Source organism: Bos grunniens, chromosome 22 (genome assembly GCF_055505025.1).
Source record: "Bos grunniens cultivar Pamir isolate PY7600 chromosome 22, Bosgru_T2T1.0, whole genome shotgun sequence".
Classification (NCBI taxonomy): Eukaryota; Metazoa; Chordata; class Mammalia; order Artiodactyla; family Bovidae; genus Bos; species Bos grunniens.
In genome coordinates this window covers 8,368,488-8,381,702 of record NC_141186.1, presented here as the reverse complement: position 1 = coordinate 8,381,702, position 13,215 = coordinate 8,368,488, and the positions used below count along the sequence as shown (strand labels likewise).

General features: G+C 39.2%; 1 protein-coding gene across 2 annotated transcripts in view; it reads right to left on the bottom strand.

Moving 5' to 3' along the window:
- Positions 1 to 13,215, bottom strand: part of PDCD6IP (programmed cell death 6 interacting protein) — a 69,042-nt gene that overhangs the window by 11,864 nt on the left and 43,963 nt on the right. For both annotated transcript variants that reach the window (XM_086365762.1, XM_086365763.1), the window contains exons 10-12: positions 9,047 to 9,224; positions 3,263 to 3,374; positions 2,010 to 2,179 (exon numbers count right to left, since the gene is read on the bottom strand). In XM_086365762.1, coding sequence (XP_086221888.1) covers positions 2,010 to 2,179; positions 3,263 to 3,374; positions 9,047 to 9,224 — 460 coding nt within the window. The remainder of the gene's footprint in view (positions 1 to 2,009; positions 2,180 to 3,262; positions 3,375 to 9,046; positions 9,225 to 13,215) is intronic.

Genomic DNA, 13,215 nt, shown 5'->3' with positions numbered 1-13,215 from the left:
GATAATGGTATCTCAACCTTGACTTTAACCCTATGTGAAGTTGCTTGGCCATTAGGAAAGTAAGAAATGTCATTTTCTTCTATATGTATGTTATGCCTAACAGAAGTTCGAAAATTTTATAGAAATGAAATAAAGCTAGGGGAGAAATAGGAATATGCAGAATTAATTTAAAAAAAATAGTCTAGTAAACAAAGCTGAAAGTCAGGAGTATCTTGAAACAGATTGTCTTATATAGTATAGAAATTAACATCCTCTCAGTACCTAAAAACAGCTGCCCAAACAGAACAAAGATAAATAACTAGATAGTTGGCCTCTTCAGAATGAAAGAAAAAAACAGCCCTACCCATTATGCTTGGACCTCTTAATAAAACATGTACTTTGTATCACGTTAATAATCAGCAATTCAAATGGCTGTTTCTCATAAAAACTCTGGCTAAAGTGTCATCAACTATGGTGACAACTATCTGAAGGAGCTGTAATAAACAAATGATGCTTCCCTTTTCTGATAAAGACACATATTGAATGAATATATAGAGCACTGAAAATTGTTGGTTACCTCCATGCAGAAAATCTAGTTTCAATAAAATAACTTCATATTGATTGTCAAACTTTTCCTCCCCTATGTAATACCGTTCTGGATTAACAGAGCAGCTATTACAAATTAAAAAAAAAAACAAAAAAACATTTTTGCTTTTCTACAGAAAGCAGAATCAAAGAACGAAAGCCATGTAAGTTCCGAGTCGTGTATGTGACACTAAAAAGAAAAAAGGGGGGACATTAAAGAGAGTTCTCCTAAAATCAAAAGAAGCCAGAACATGCTGCTGTTCTATAGGTGTGCAGTCTCTTCTTTACAAATTTAATCTTTCAACCACCTTCCTTTTCTCCTCGACGCCCTGAAAGCATCTGACTTCAGAGTGGTCGTTCTCTCTGGCCCCCAACCAGAGATGCAGGTTCTGTGCATATCCCCTGACGCTGTTTTCCCTTCACTTCAGGGGCTGGTTTCCACTCAACCTCTGGTAGCTGCTCTGCACACACTCACTCAATATTCTCGGATCCTACTCTTGTTCACCTTTCTGCCTGTCCACTGTTCTCATAATGTGCCAATGTCCTAAGAAGCCTCCTAGGCGAGGGGCTCCAAATGCTGGAACATTCAGAATTCCGTCACCTAAAGCCCTCACACCTCTCAGTTTCTACCATGTATCCCAGTTATCTCTGTGTATGTCTCCTCTTCTACGCCTGCTTGTGAATGGGGAGTGCGGGCTGGCCATCGTGTGTACAGAGCGTAGTGCCTTACACAGTAGATGCTGTCCATTAAGCCTTGGCTGAATGAATACATGAAATGCTTCTGAGCAAAGACAGATAAGAAATGACAATGATAACTTCTGAGAACTACTGTCACAGGAAATTCACCTTTTTTAAGAAGCTTTCGGCAGTATCTCTTGCCCTTTGGCTTACTTTCCTGTGTGCTTCAGGGCCCCTATCTCACCTCACAGTGATCAGTCACACCCATCCCCTTAGGGTCTCAGCCAATCACGCTCCCATGAGCCTGTAGCCAGTAGAAATATCATGCCAATGTGATCCACTTATTAACATGCACACCTTGACAACCCTCCCTTCAGAGGTAGTCCCAGAGGAATATGGTAGAAGGCAGTATATAGAAAGATGCAAGAAACAAAGAATCTGTTGTCAGAGGAGTATCTGGCCAATCCAGTCCTTCCACCCCAAGGAAGCGCCTGTACTTCCAAGTTGCTCCCTCTTACCAAATGTGAATTAAACACTGTGAATATATACAGTACCGAGTTCACAGAGGAAGCATTCAATAAATGGATAGTAATATAACGTTCACAGTGTATATATATCATGTTGCTCTAAACGCAAGCACCTCAATGTACATCATCATTTTTTAAAAAAAAGGTCAGTAAGAAAAAACTGGGCAATTCACTGTATGTAATAGCTTGAACATAGTTGTCAGAGCAGCTGCCCACCCACACCAAAGTGCACGTCCTCACCTCACTGCCCTGCATTGTCTTCGCCGGGTTAGCAGAAGGGATGGCGGCGTTCAGCTCCGGCTCCGGCTTGCACAGAAGCACAATGGTGTCTCGGTGAGCCTGGTAACGCTCCTTCACCTGTCCATCTGCGTGCACAGCTTTATCCAAAGTGATTCTGAAGTTGTTTCCCTCTGTGGAAGAAGAAAAAAATGTTATCAGAGCACAGTAACGATTTTAACAGTGAAGTACATAAGCTGGTTGTACTTTCAATTTTGTTCTCCAATTTTACTTGTCTCCCTGTCAGCCCCAAAGCACTAGATGACAGAAACTGAGCTCCTGTCAGTCCTTGCATCTTTAGTGTTTTATAACCTTAAAACACCCTTGTGGTTACAGTCCACTAAATAAAAGCCAACTGACATTAATCTTTTTCTACAACTCATGAATATAGAAAGATAACATTCACTCCAAAAACTGTTACAACTTATTTCAAAAAAGTTCCTGTCTCAAAAGATCACTCTTTAAATCTGACTTATAAGAAAAGCAGATACATTTTTAGAAAAATCACAATAGTATTAAATACTTTTTACAGAGAAATAAAGCAAGTCTAGATATTGTTTCGGAGAAGGCAATGGCACCCCACTGCAGTACCCTTGCCTGGAAAATCCCATGGACCGAGGAGCCTGGTGGGCTGCAGTCCATGGGGTCGCTATGAGTCAGATGCGACTGAGCGACTTCACTTCACTTTTCACTTTCATGTACTGAAGAAGGAAATGGCAACCCACTCCAGTGTTCTTGCCTGGAGAATCCCAGGGACGGGGGAGCCTAGTGGGCTGCCGCCTATGGGGTCGCACAGAGTCGGACACGACTGAAGCACCTTAGCAGCAGCAGCAGCAGATATCATTTATCTAAACAAGCACAAAATCTTTATAATCAAAGTCTTAAAAATAATTGGCTTCAGGTTAATTTTAAAACTCATCCTTTACTACCTGGTAGTATTACTACTAAATGAAATGAAATCACAACACCATATATTTATATATATCTCATTTATCTTTTTTTTACAATACGCAGAAAGCTTGGAACAGGAAGTCAGAGTCACAGGATCATTTTAATTTTCACTGTCTTAAGAATCTGAATTTATCATGATGAACATTCTTGTTATTTTTTATTTTACATGGAACTGAAGAAAAACACCTGGCTTTTCATATGAAGCCTAATTCAATCAAGCAAAATGAGAACTTACTCAAGTGAAAGTCATTTAGGGACATTTTTACCTGCTCTTAAAGGCTTATAAAGTTCATTGGATGGCGTCCTTTGCCAACGTTCCTTGAATTTTGCCCTTAAATCATTGTCAGTCGCTTCTTCTTCATCCAACAACCTTAATGACTTTTAAAAAGGAGGCAAAGCAACAGTGAACTATCATTTCTGGTGCAAAAAACTTTAAAACGTTTTTAAAATGATCATACTCAATATAGGTGAGAATTAGTGAGCTAGGACTATTCCTACAGTACTGATTAGAATATAAATTAGTACAATAATTTCCACTGCAGAAATCCAAATCATAATATACTTAACAAAACATCTTGTAAAATTTAAGGCTAAGTTAGCCATTACTGTACTCAGTAAAATTAAGATGACTAAGAGATTATGGAGTTGGTGATAGGGAAGCCTGGCGTGCTGTGATTCATGGGGTCACAAAGAGTCTGAGCGACTGAGCAACTGAACTGAAGAAATTATGTACATCCATATACCAAAACTACTTTTAAACAAAGATTTTTTTTTTTAAGATTAAATAAACAGAAAGCCTTTAGAACTTTGAAGCCATAAACAAAACAAAGAGAAAACTGATTAAGTCATACAAATAGAAGATTTAGATGTCAACCCAATACAACAAACTGAAAATTAACATTAAAAAAAAAAGCCTTTCGAATGCAGAGCTGAGAAAGCAAGACATTAGAGGCAGAAAGTGCTAATCCACCAACAGACTCAAGTGCTAGAGCCAACAGCACCTGTGAACGCCTGACAGTTTAGAGCAGAGGTCGGCGAACTTGGTGTCCAATGTTAGAGTAAATATTTTAGGATTGGGGACTACAGTCTCACATATTCTTTTAAAAAAAAAAAAAAAACAATTTTCTACAAGTGGTAAAAATCATCCTTCACTAGTGAACCATATAAAACAGGCCACAAGGTGGAGCTGGCCTACCGTCCATAGTGTACCAACTACACATTCTCTAGTGGCTCAGAATGTTCATTTAACAGGAGACAAGAAACACAGGTGGGGCTAATATGAGTAGGAGATCAGATCAAAGGCACCATCTTCCCTCAAATGGGGACTTCCAAATAAATGACACTCAGTGGATGAGTATTTAAAGGAAAATTGACCAACTGAAGGGAATTTGACCATCTGAACCATGGCTCTATACAGAAAAGAAAAGAATATCACCTTAAGATTCCTAACCAAAAGCCTGAATTTAGGACTGGAAATGACTACCTGCATGACACAAACTCCTAAAATGAATTTCAAAATAAAAGATTAACCACACACACACAAACAAAACCCTCCAAAAAAGTTTTAAAATACAGCAAACACACAAACAAAACCACTGAAATAAGAGCAAACAAACTGGTATGAGAAAAAAATCAGGAAAAAACAACAAATCACAGAACCAAACCACAAAGACTACTGACCCTGAGATAAGATAAAGAATATAAACTAAACATATTTAATATGTTTTAGAGTAAAAATATGACAGGAGAAAGAACATGAGAAGAACTGAAAAAGAGCCAAATAAAATTTCTGGAAATTAAAGAAATTATAAAATTAGGAAGCTAATGGATAGTTAAAAAACTGCTGGGATATAACTGAAGAGAACTAGTGAACTGAAAGACCAACCAGAAGAATCAGGCAGAAGGAAGCACAGAGCAACAGAAAACCCAGAAAAGTAAACTGAGAAGATTCAACATCAGAGATGGAGAAAGACATAATAATGAGAATTGGGGAAAAGCAATATTCAAAGAAGTGAAAACTAAGAACTTTCCAGGATGGATGAAAGACACAATTTCTCAAATTCACTGAATCCAATGGAATATCAAGCAACTTAAATAAAAGAAAACCCATACCCAGACACATCATAATAAACTATAAACAAGAAAAGTAAGTATACAACTTTCATGCTGTCAAAAAGGGGAAAAAAAGAAAAAGAAAAAATGGAGGGAACTCAATAAAACCATAAAAAGTGAGGGTGAGAAGGAACCAAAGAAAGAAAATAGAGAAATCAAAAGAGTAAGACAACTGTTGTACAAAAATATGGTTCCAAATATATGAATAACTTAACCCTCCAGGAAGAGATGAAGATTGTCAAGCTAAAAGTAAAGGAAAAATCTTATTACCATATGCTATTTACAAAAGACACAATCACAAAAACACACAAGTTGAAAGTCATACACACAACAAGAAAATTACAGACCAGTATCCCTTACGAATATAACTGCAAAATGCCCAACGAAGTACTACCAAACCAAACCTAGCAGCTCATTAAAAGGACTCTACACCATGACAGGAGAAGGCAATGGCACCCCACTCCAGTACTCTTGCCTGGAAAATCCCATGGACGGAGGAGCCTGGTAGGCTGCAGTCCATGGGGTCACTAAGAGTCCGACACGACTGATCGACTTCACTTTCACTTTTCACTTTCATACACTGGAGAAGGAAATGGCAACCCACTCCAGTGGGTTGGAGAATCCCAGGGACGGCGGAGCCTGGTGGGCTGCCATCTATGGGGTTGCACAGAGTTGGACACGACTGAAGCGACTTAGCAGCAGCAGCAGCAGCACACCATGACAAAGTGGGATAACCTAGGCATGCAAGGGTGGTTCACACTGAAGAATCAGTTAATGTAATACTCTGTATTAGTAGAATGAAGGGAGAAAATCCATGTGATTATCTTGAGATACAGAAAAAACATTTGACTAAATCCAACACCCTTTTATGATAAAAGCACTCAACAAATTAAGAATGGAAAGGAACTTCCTCAATCTGAGAAGAGCCATCTATGAAAAACTTAATAGCTTAACAGTGAAAAACTGGAAGGTTTTCCCCTAAGCTGACGATCAAGACAAGTCTGTGGACTCTCACTGCTTAAACCAGGATTGAACTGGCTGGCGCAATTAGAGTAAGAAATAAAGGGCATCCAAAAGTGGAAAGGAAGAACTACCTATAGTTGCAAATGGTATGACTTTTTATATGAAAAAATCCTAAGCAATCCATAAAATAACTATTAGAGAGAATAAACAAATTTAGTAGAGTTGCAGAAAACAAAATCAACGCACAAAATCAGCTGTATTTCTATACTCTAGCAATGAAGAATCCAAATAGGAAATTAAGATAATTCTATTATAACAGCATCAAAAAGAATAAAATAACTAAGAATCAGTTTAATCAAGGAAGTAAAATACTTGTACAGTGAAAAGTATAAAACACTGATGAAATAAATTAAATGGAAAGACAGCCTCCATCCATGGACTGGAAGCCGTAATACTGTTAAAGATAAGTAATATTCCTCAAATTGATCTAAACATTCAATACAATTCTCATTAAACTCCTACTAATTTTAGGATTTTCTACATATAAGGTCAAATCAAATCATAGTAAGATACCATTTCATAGCCACAAAGGTGGCTTTTTTATTTTTTAAGACAATTATAAGGGTTAGCAAGGATATGGAGAAATTTGGAACCTTCATACACTGTTGGTAAAATGTAAAAGGGCACAGCTACTTTTGCAAACCAGTTTCACAGTTCCTCAAAAAGTTAAACACAATATTACTGTACAACCCAGTAATTCCACTCCTATGTATATAACCCAAGAGAACTGAAAACAGTTGTTCAAACATAACCTGTTCACAAATAACAGCATTATTCTGAATAACCAAAAAGTGGGAACATCCCAAGTATCTATTCCTGATGAATGGATAAATAAAATACTTAATGATATATCCACACAATGGAATATTTAACTACAAAAAGAAATGAAGCAGTGACACATGCTGTGACATGAATGAACCTTGAAAAGATGCTAAGTGAAAAAGGCAAACTTCAAAGGCATGATTCCATTTATCTGCAATGTCCAGAATGAATAAATCTATACAAACAGAAATCAGATTTGTAGTTGCCAAGAACAAGGGGAATGGGAGAAAGAGGACTGACTGTTAACTAGTACAGGCTTTCTTTTGGAGGTGATGAAAATGTTCCAGAATTAGACTGTGTTGGTGCTCATACAATATTGTGAATGTACTAAAAACAACTGGATCATACACTTAAAAGAGATCAAAATGGTGAAATTTTATGTTATGTGAATTTTACCTCAAAAAGAAAAAAGACACATGTAAGATAAATCTAGGTGATTTATGAAAAGAACCAATTAAATATCCTTATTCTGGAAATGAAAAACATAGGGGGAAAATGCAGTAGAGCGGCTGAAGAACACAAAAGGCAGAGCTAAACAGGCAATCAAGGAGCTGGGAGGCCAGTCTCAGATGGTCGCCCACATAGAGAAAAAGTAATAGAAATGTTAAGAGATGTGAAGAACTAACTCAGAAGCACTGCCATCAATCTAACAGGAATTCATTAGGAGAGAATGGACAAAAAAGAGTAACTGAAGAAACAGAACCCATGAATCTAAGATGGAAAGGATCCAACAGATCCCAAGCAAGATAAATTTATCATTTAAAAAATAAATTAGTGGACACTTCAAATTATCTGAAAACCAAGACTTGAATTAAATTTGCTACCAGAGACATAAACACTCAAAAACAGTATCAGCTTCACAACTTAATAACGTACTTAAAATGAAACTACAAGTACAACCAAGAAAATGAGTCTAATTCATCAGGCTGTTAGGAAGATAAAATAAATAAAAATACCTCATAAGAGAGGCAGACAACAAACATACCATACACACTAATAAAGCCAGTTATTCCTTAATTATGAGATGAGATTTTTCCACATTAATATTTGTTTTATTTTAGTTAAGCTCTTAAGTAACCCTGCGGAGAAGGCAATGGCACCCCACTCCAGTACTCTTGCCTGGAAAATCCCATGGATGGAGGAGCCTGGTAGGCTACAGTCCATGGGGTCGAAAAGAATCGGACACGACTGAGTGACTTCACTTTCACTTTTCACTTTCATGCATTAGAGAAGGAAATGGCAACCCACTCCAGTGTTCTTGCCTGGAGAATCCCAGAGATGGGGGAGCCTGGTGGGCTGCCATCTGTGGGGTTGCACAGAGTCAGACACGACTGAAGCGACTTAGCAGCAGCAGCAGTAAGTAACCCTGGAAGGTATATATTCTCCTTCCCAAGGTTCGCACTGTCATAGTATATAAGTACTCTGTCTTTGCCCCAAAGTATTTGGAAACAGTGACTGAAACATCATGGATTAAAGCATTGATAACAGAAGTCACCTAAAAGAGACATGACTCCTAAACTGTCAAAAACCAAAATAACCAGTATGAACACATTTATAGCTAAAGAAACAAATGTATCAGTTAGCAGAAAGAGGTGAAAGCACCTTAAAAGCAGAATAACACTGGCAAATAGTTGACTTTAGCCAACAAACATTAGTGCTACATTCCTCATGATAAAATACCCTTGCCATCTGAAGATGAGCATGGTGGGCTTGGAAAACATATGATGGCCTAACTTCCTTAGTCTGATTCCTTGTTCACCACAGACTGAATGTTTCACAAGAAAAAAAAATCCTTAATAATGAAAAAGTCTGAACAGTGTGTGTGATAGTGATTTCCCACAGTATACTAGTTTCACACAATGGTCGTAATGCACACTTATATACCCTTAAGACATATGAACCCATTCTCACTCAGAATTCCTCTTAAACTGAAGGGCAGACTATGGGCCACAATAAATTAACCTGAATGATGAGTGCTACCCTGTGAAACCACAGGAAGAAGCAGCAAGAAGCCTCCTGTCCCAATCCCTGCTGGACACCAAGGGGCCAAAGAGTATTTTATTTACCTGAAAAGCAAACCTCTTAAAACATACCTCGTCGAGGATTTCTCTATTTCTTTGAAGAAGTTCGGGTAGCTCTTTGAACAACTGATCAACGGTCTGGATGCCTCCCTGTTCAATCACAGATGTGGACTTGGTCAATATAGACTGAGGTACGGTATCTCCAGATAAATCTTCAATTGCTGCTGGAAGATTAAGGGAAGCTAACACCCTGAAAAAATGAGATACTATGTCATCTAAAGGTCTAATCCTTCTTTCAAACACTAGCAGCGGAGTTATCACTCCAAAAAAGTGGATAAGCCCTGTAAATGGAAACATAAAGCAAAGACAAAGGAAAAACAGAAAATCAGGAATTGAGAAAATTAAATAAAACATTAGAGAATTAAGTTAGATTCACAGTTCAGAACTGAGAGCCAAAATGTTTAAAAGTTACATTAAAATATACTAGATACCTTTGGCTCACTGGTTAAACGTTACTTCTTTCACTCTAATTAAAAGTAAAAAATTCTATTTTAAGAATGTGATCTTTTATCACACTCCTGATTCTTATACTGTCAATGATAAAAGAGAAATAATACACTAAATAGTTATAATTTCACATCAGTTCAGTTGCTCAGTTGTGTCCGACTCTTTGTGACGCCATGGATTGCAGCACGTCAGGCCTCCCTGTCCATCACCAACTTGCATAGCTTACTCAAACTCACGTACATCAAGTCGGTGACGCCATCCAGTCATCTCATCCTCCTCGTCCTGCCTTCAATCTTTGCCAGCATCAGGGTCTTTTCCATTGAGTCAGTTCTTTACATCAGGTGGCCAAAGTTTTGGAGTTTCAGCTTCAACATCAGTCCTTCCAATGAATATTCAGGACTAATTTCCTTTAGGATGGACTGGCTGGATCTCCTAGCAGTCCAAGGGATTCTCTTAAAAGTCTTCTCCAGCACCACAGTTCAAAAGCATCAATTCTCTGGCTCTCAGCTTTCTTAACAGTCCAACTCTCACACCCATACATGACTACTGGAAAAACTATAGATTTGACTAGACAGATCTTTGTTGGCAAAGTAACATCTCTGCTTTTTAATAAGCTGTCTAGGTTGGTCACAGCTTTCCTTCCAAGGAGCAAGTGTCTTTTAATATCATGGCTGCAGTCACCATTTGCAGTGATTTTGGAGCCCAAAAAAATAAAGTCAGCCACTGTTTCCACTGTTTACCCATCTATTTGCAATGAAGTGATAGGACTGGATACCATGGTCTTAGTTTTCTGAATGCTGAGCTTTAAGCTAGTTTTTTCACTCTTGTCTTTCACGTGCATCCAGAGGATCTTTAGATCCTCATCACTTTCTTCCATAAGGGTGGTGTCATCTGCATATCTGAGGTGATTGATATTTCTCCCAGCAATCTTGATTCCAGCTTGTGCTTCATGAAGCCCAGCATTTCTCATGGTGTACTCTGCATAGAAGTTAAATAAGCAGGGTGACAATATACAGCCTTGACGTACTCCTTTCCCGATTTGGAACCAGCCTGTTGTTCCATGTCCAGTTCTAACTGTTGCTTCCTGACCTGCATATAGGTTTCTCAAGAGGCAGGTCAGGTGGTCTGGTATTCCCATCTCTTTCAGAATTTTCCACAGTTTGTTGTGATCCACACAGCCAAAGGCTTTGGCATAGTCAATAAAGCAGAAATAGATGTTTTTCTGGAACTCTCTTGCTTTTTCCATGATCCAGCAGATGTTGGCAATTTGATCTCTGGTTCCTCTGCCCTTTCTAAATCCAGCTTGAACAGTTGCAAGTTCACAGTTCACATACTGTTGAAGTCTGGCTTGGAGAATTCTGAGCATTACTTTGCTACTATGTGAGATAAGTGCAATTGTGTGGTAGTTTGAACATTCTTTGGCATTGCCTTTCTTTGAGACTGGAATGGAAACTGATCTTTTCCAGTCCTGTGGCCACTGCTGAGCTTTTCAAATTTGCTGGCATATTGAGTGCAGCACTTTCACAGCATCATAAAAGGATTTGGAATAGCTCAACTGGAATTCCATCACCTCCACTAGCTTTGTTCGTAGTGATGCTTCCTAAGGCCCACTTGACTTCGCATTCTAGGATGTCTGGTTCTAGGTGAGTGATCACACCACTGGGGTTATCTGGGTCATGAAGATCTTTTTTGTATAGTTCTTCTGTGGATTCTTGCCACCTCTTCTTAGTATCTTCTGCTTCTGTTAGGTCCATACCATTTCTGTCCTTATTGTGCCCATCTTTGCATGAAGTGTTCCCTTGGTATCTCTAATTTTCTTGAAGAGCTCTCTAGTCTTTCCCATTCTGTTGTTTTCCTCTATTTCTTTGCACTGATCACTGAGGAAGGCTTTCTTATCTCTCCTTGCTATTCTCTGGAATTCTGCATTCAAATGGGTATATGTTTCCTTTTCTCCTTTGCCTTTCACTTCTCTTCTTTTCTCAGCTATTTGTAAGGCCTCCTCAGACTACCATTTTGTCTTTTTGCATTTCTTTTTCATGGGGATGGTCTTGATCATTGCTTCCTGTACAGTGTCACGAACCTCCATCCATAGTTCTTCAGGCACTCTATCAGATCTAATCCCTTGAATCTATTTCTCATTTCCACTGTAAAGTCATAAGGGATTTGATTTAGGTCATATCTGAATGGTCTGGTGGTTTTTCCTACTTTCTTCAATTTAAGTCTGAATTTGGCAATAAGGAGTTCATGATCTGAGCCATAGTTAGCTCCCAGTCTTGTTTTTACTGACTGTATAGAGGTTCTCCATCTTTGGCTACAAAGAATATAATCAATTTGATTTTGGTATTGACCATCTGAAGATATCCATGTGTAGAGTCTTCTCTTGTGTTGTTGGAAGAGGGTGTTTGCTATGACCAGTGCGTTCTCTTGGTAAAACTCTGTTAGCCTTTGACCTGCTTCGTTTTGTACTCCAAAGCCAAATTTTCCTGTTACTCCTGGTATCTCTTGACTTCCTACTTTTATATTCCAGTCCCCCAAGAACTCCACAATTACAGCTCGCTGCTGAACAACCATCAACAGGAGAATGTTGGATCCCACCAAAAAAAGATACCCCACGTCCAAGGGCAAAGGAGAAGCCCCAGCAAGACGGTAGGAGGAGCAAAATCGTGTTTAGAATCAAACCCCATATCCACCAGACACACTCAGAGGGCTCAAACAAACCTTGTGCACACCAGGACCCAGAGACTTACACCAGAACTTAAACAGAACTGGGGAAACAGACTCTTGGAGCGTACAAACAAAACCTTGTACACACCAGGACCCAGGAGAAAGGACCAGTGACCCCATAAGAGACTGACCCAGACTTGCCCGTGAGTGTCCAGGAGTCTCCACCGGAGGCATGGGTCAGCGGTGGCCTGCTTCAGGGTCAGAGGCACCTTTTGAAGGAAGTGGCCATTATCTTTATTACCTCCACCACAGTTTGGCCTCAGGTCAAACAACAGGGAGGAAACACAGCCCCACCCATCAACAGAAAATTGGATTAAAGACTTACTGAGCATGGCCCTGCCCATCAGAACAAGACCCAGTTTCCCCCTCAGTCAGTCTCTCCCATCAGGAAGCTTTCATAAGACTCTTATCCTTCTCCATCAGAGGGCATATAGAGTGGAAACCACAATCACAGAAAACTAACAAAACTGATCACATGGACCACATCGTTGTCTAACTCAATGAAACTATGAGCCATGCCACTGTAGGGCCACCCAAGACAGACGGGTCATGGTGGAGAGTTCTGACAAAATGTGGTCACTGGAGAAGGGAATGGCAAACCACTTTAGTAGTCTTGCCCTGAGAACCCCATGAACAGTATGAAAACGCAAAAAGACAGGACACTGAAAGATCAACTCCCCAGGTCGGTAAGTGCCCAACATGCTACTGGAGATCAGTGGAGAATTAACTCCAGAAACAATGAAGAGAGGGCGCCAAAGCAAAAACACCACCCAGTTGTGGATGTGACTGGTGATAGAAGCAAGGTCCGATGCTGTAAAGAGCAATATTGCATAGGAACCTGGAATGTCAGGTCCATGAATCAAGGCAAATTGGAAGTGGTCAAACAGGAGATGACACAAGTGAACGTCAACATTCTAGGAATCAGCAAACTGAAATGGACTGGAATGGGTGAATTTAACTCAGATGACCATTATATCTACTACTATGGGCAGGAATCCTTTAGAAAAAAT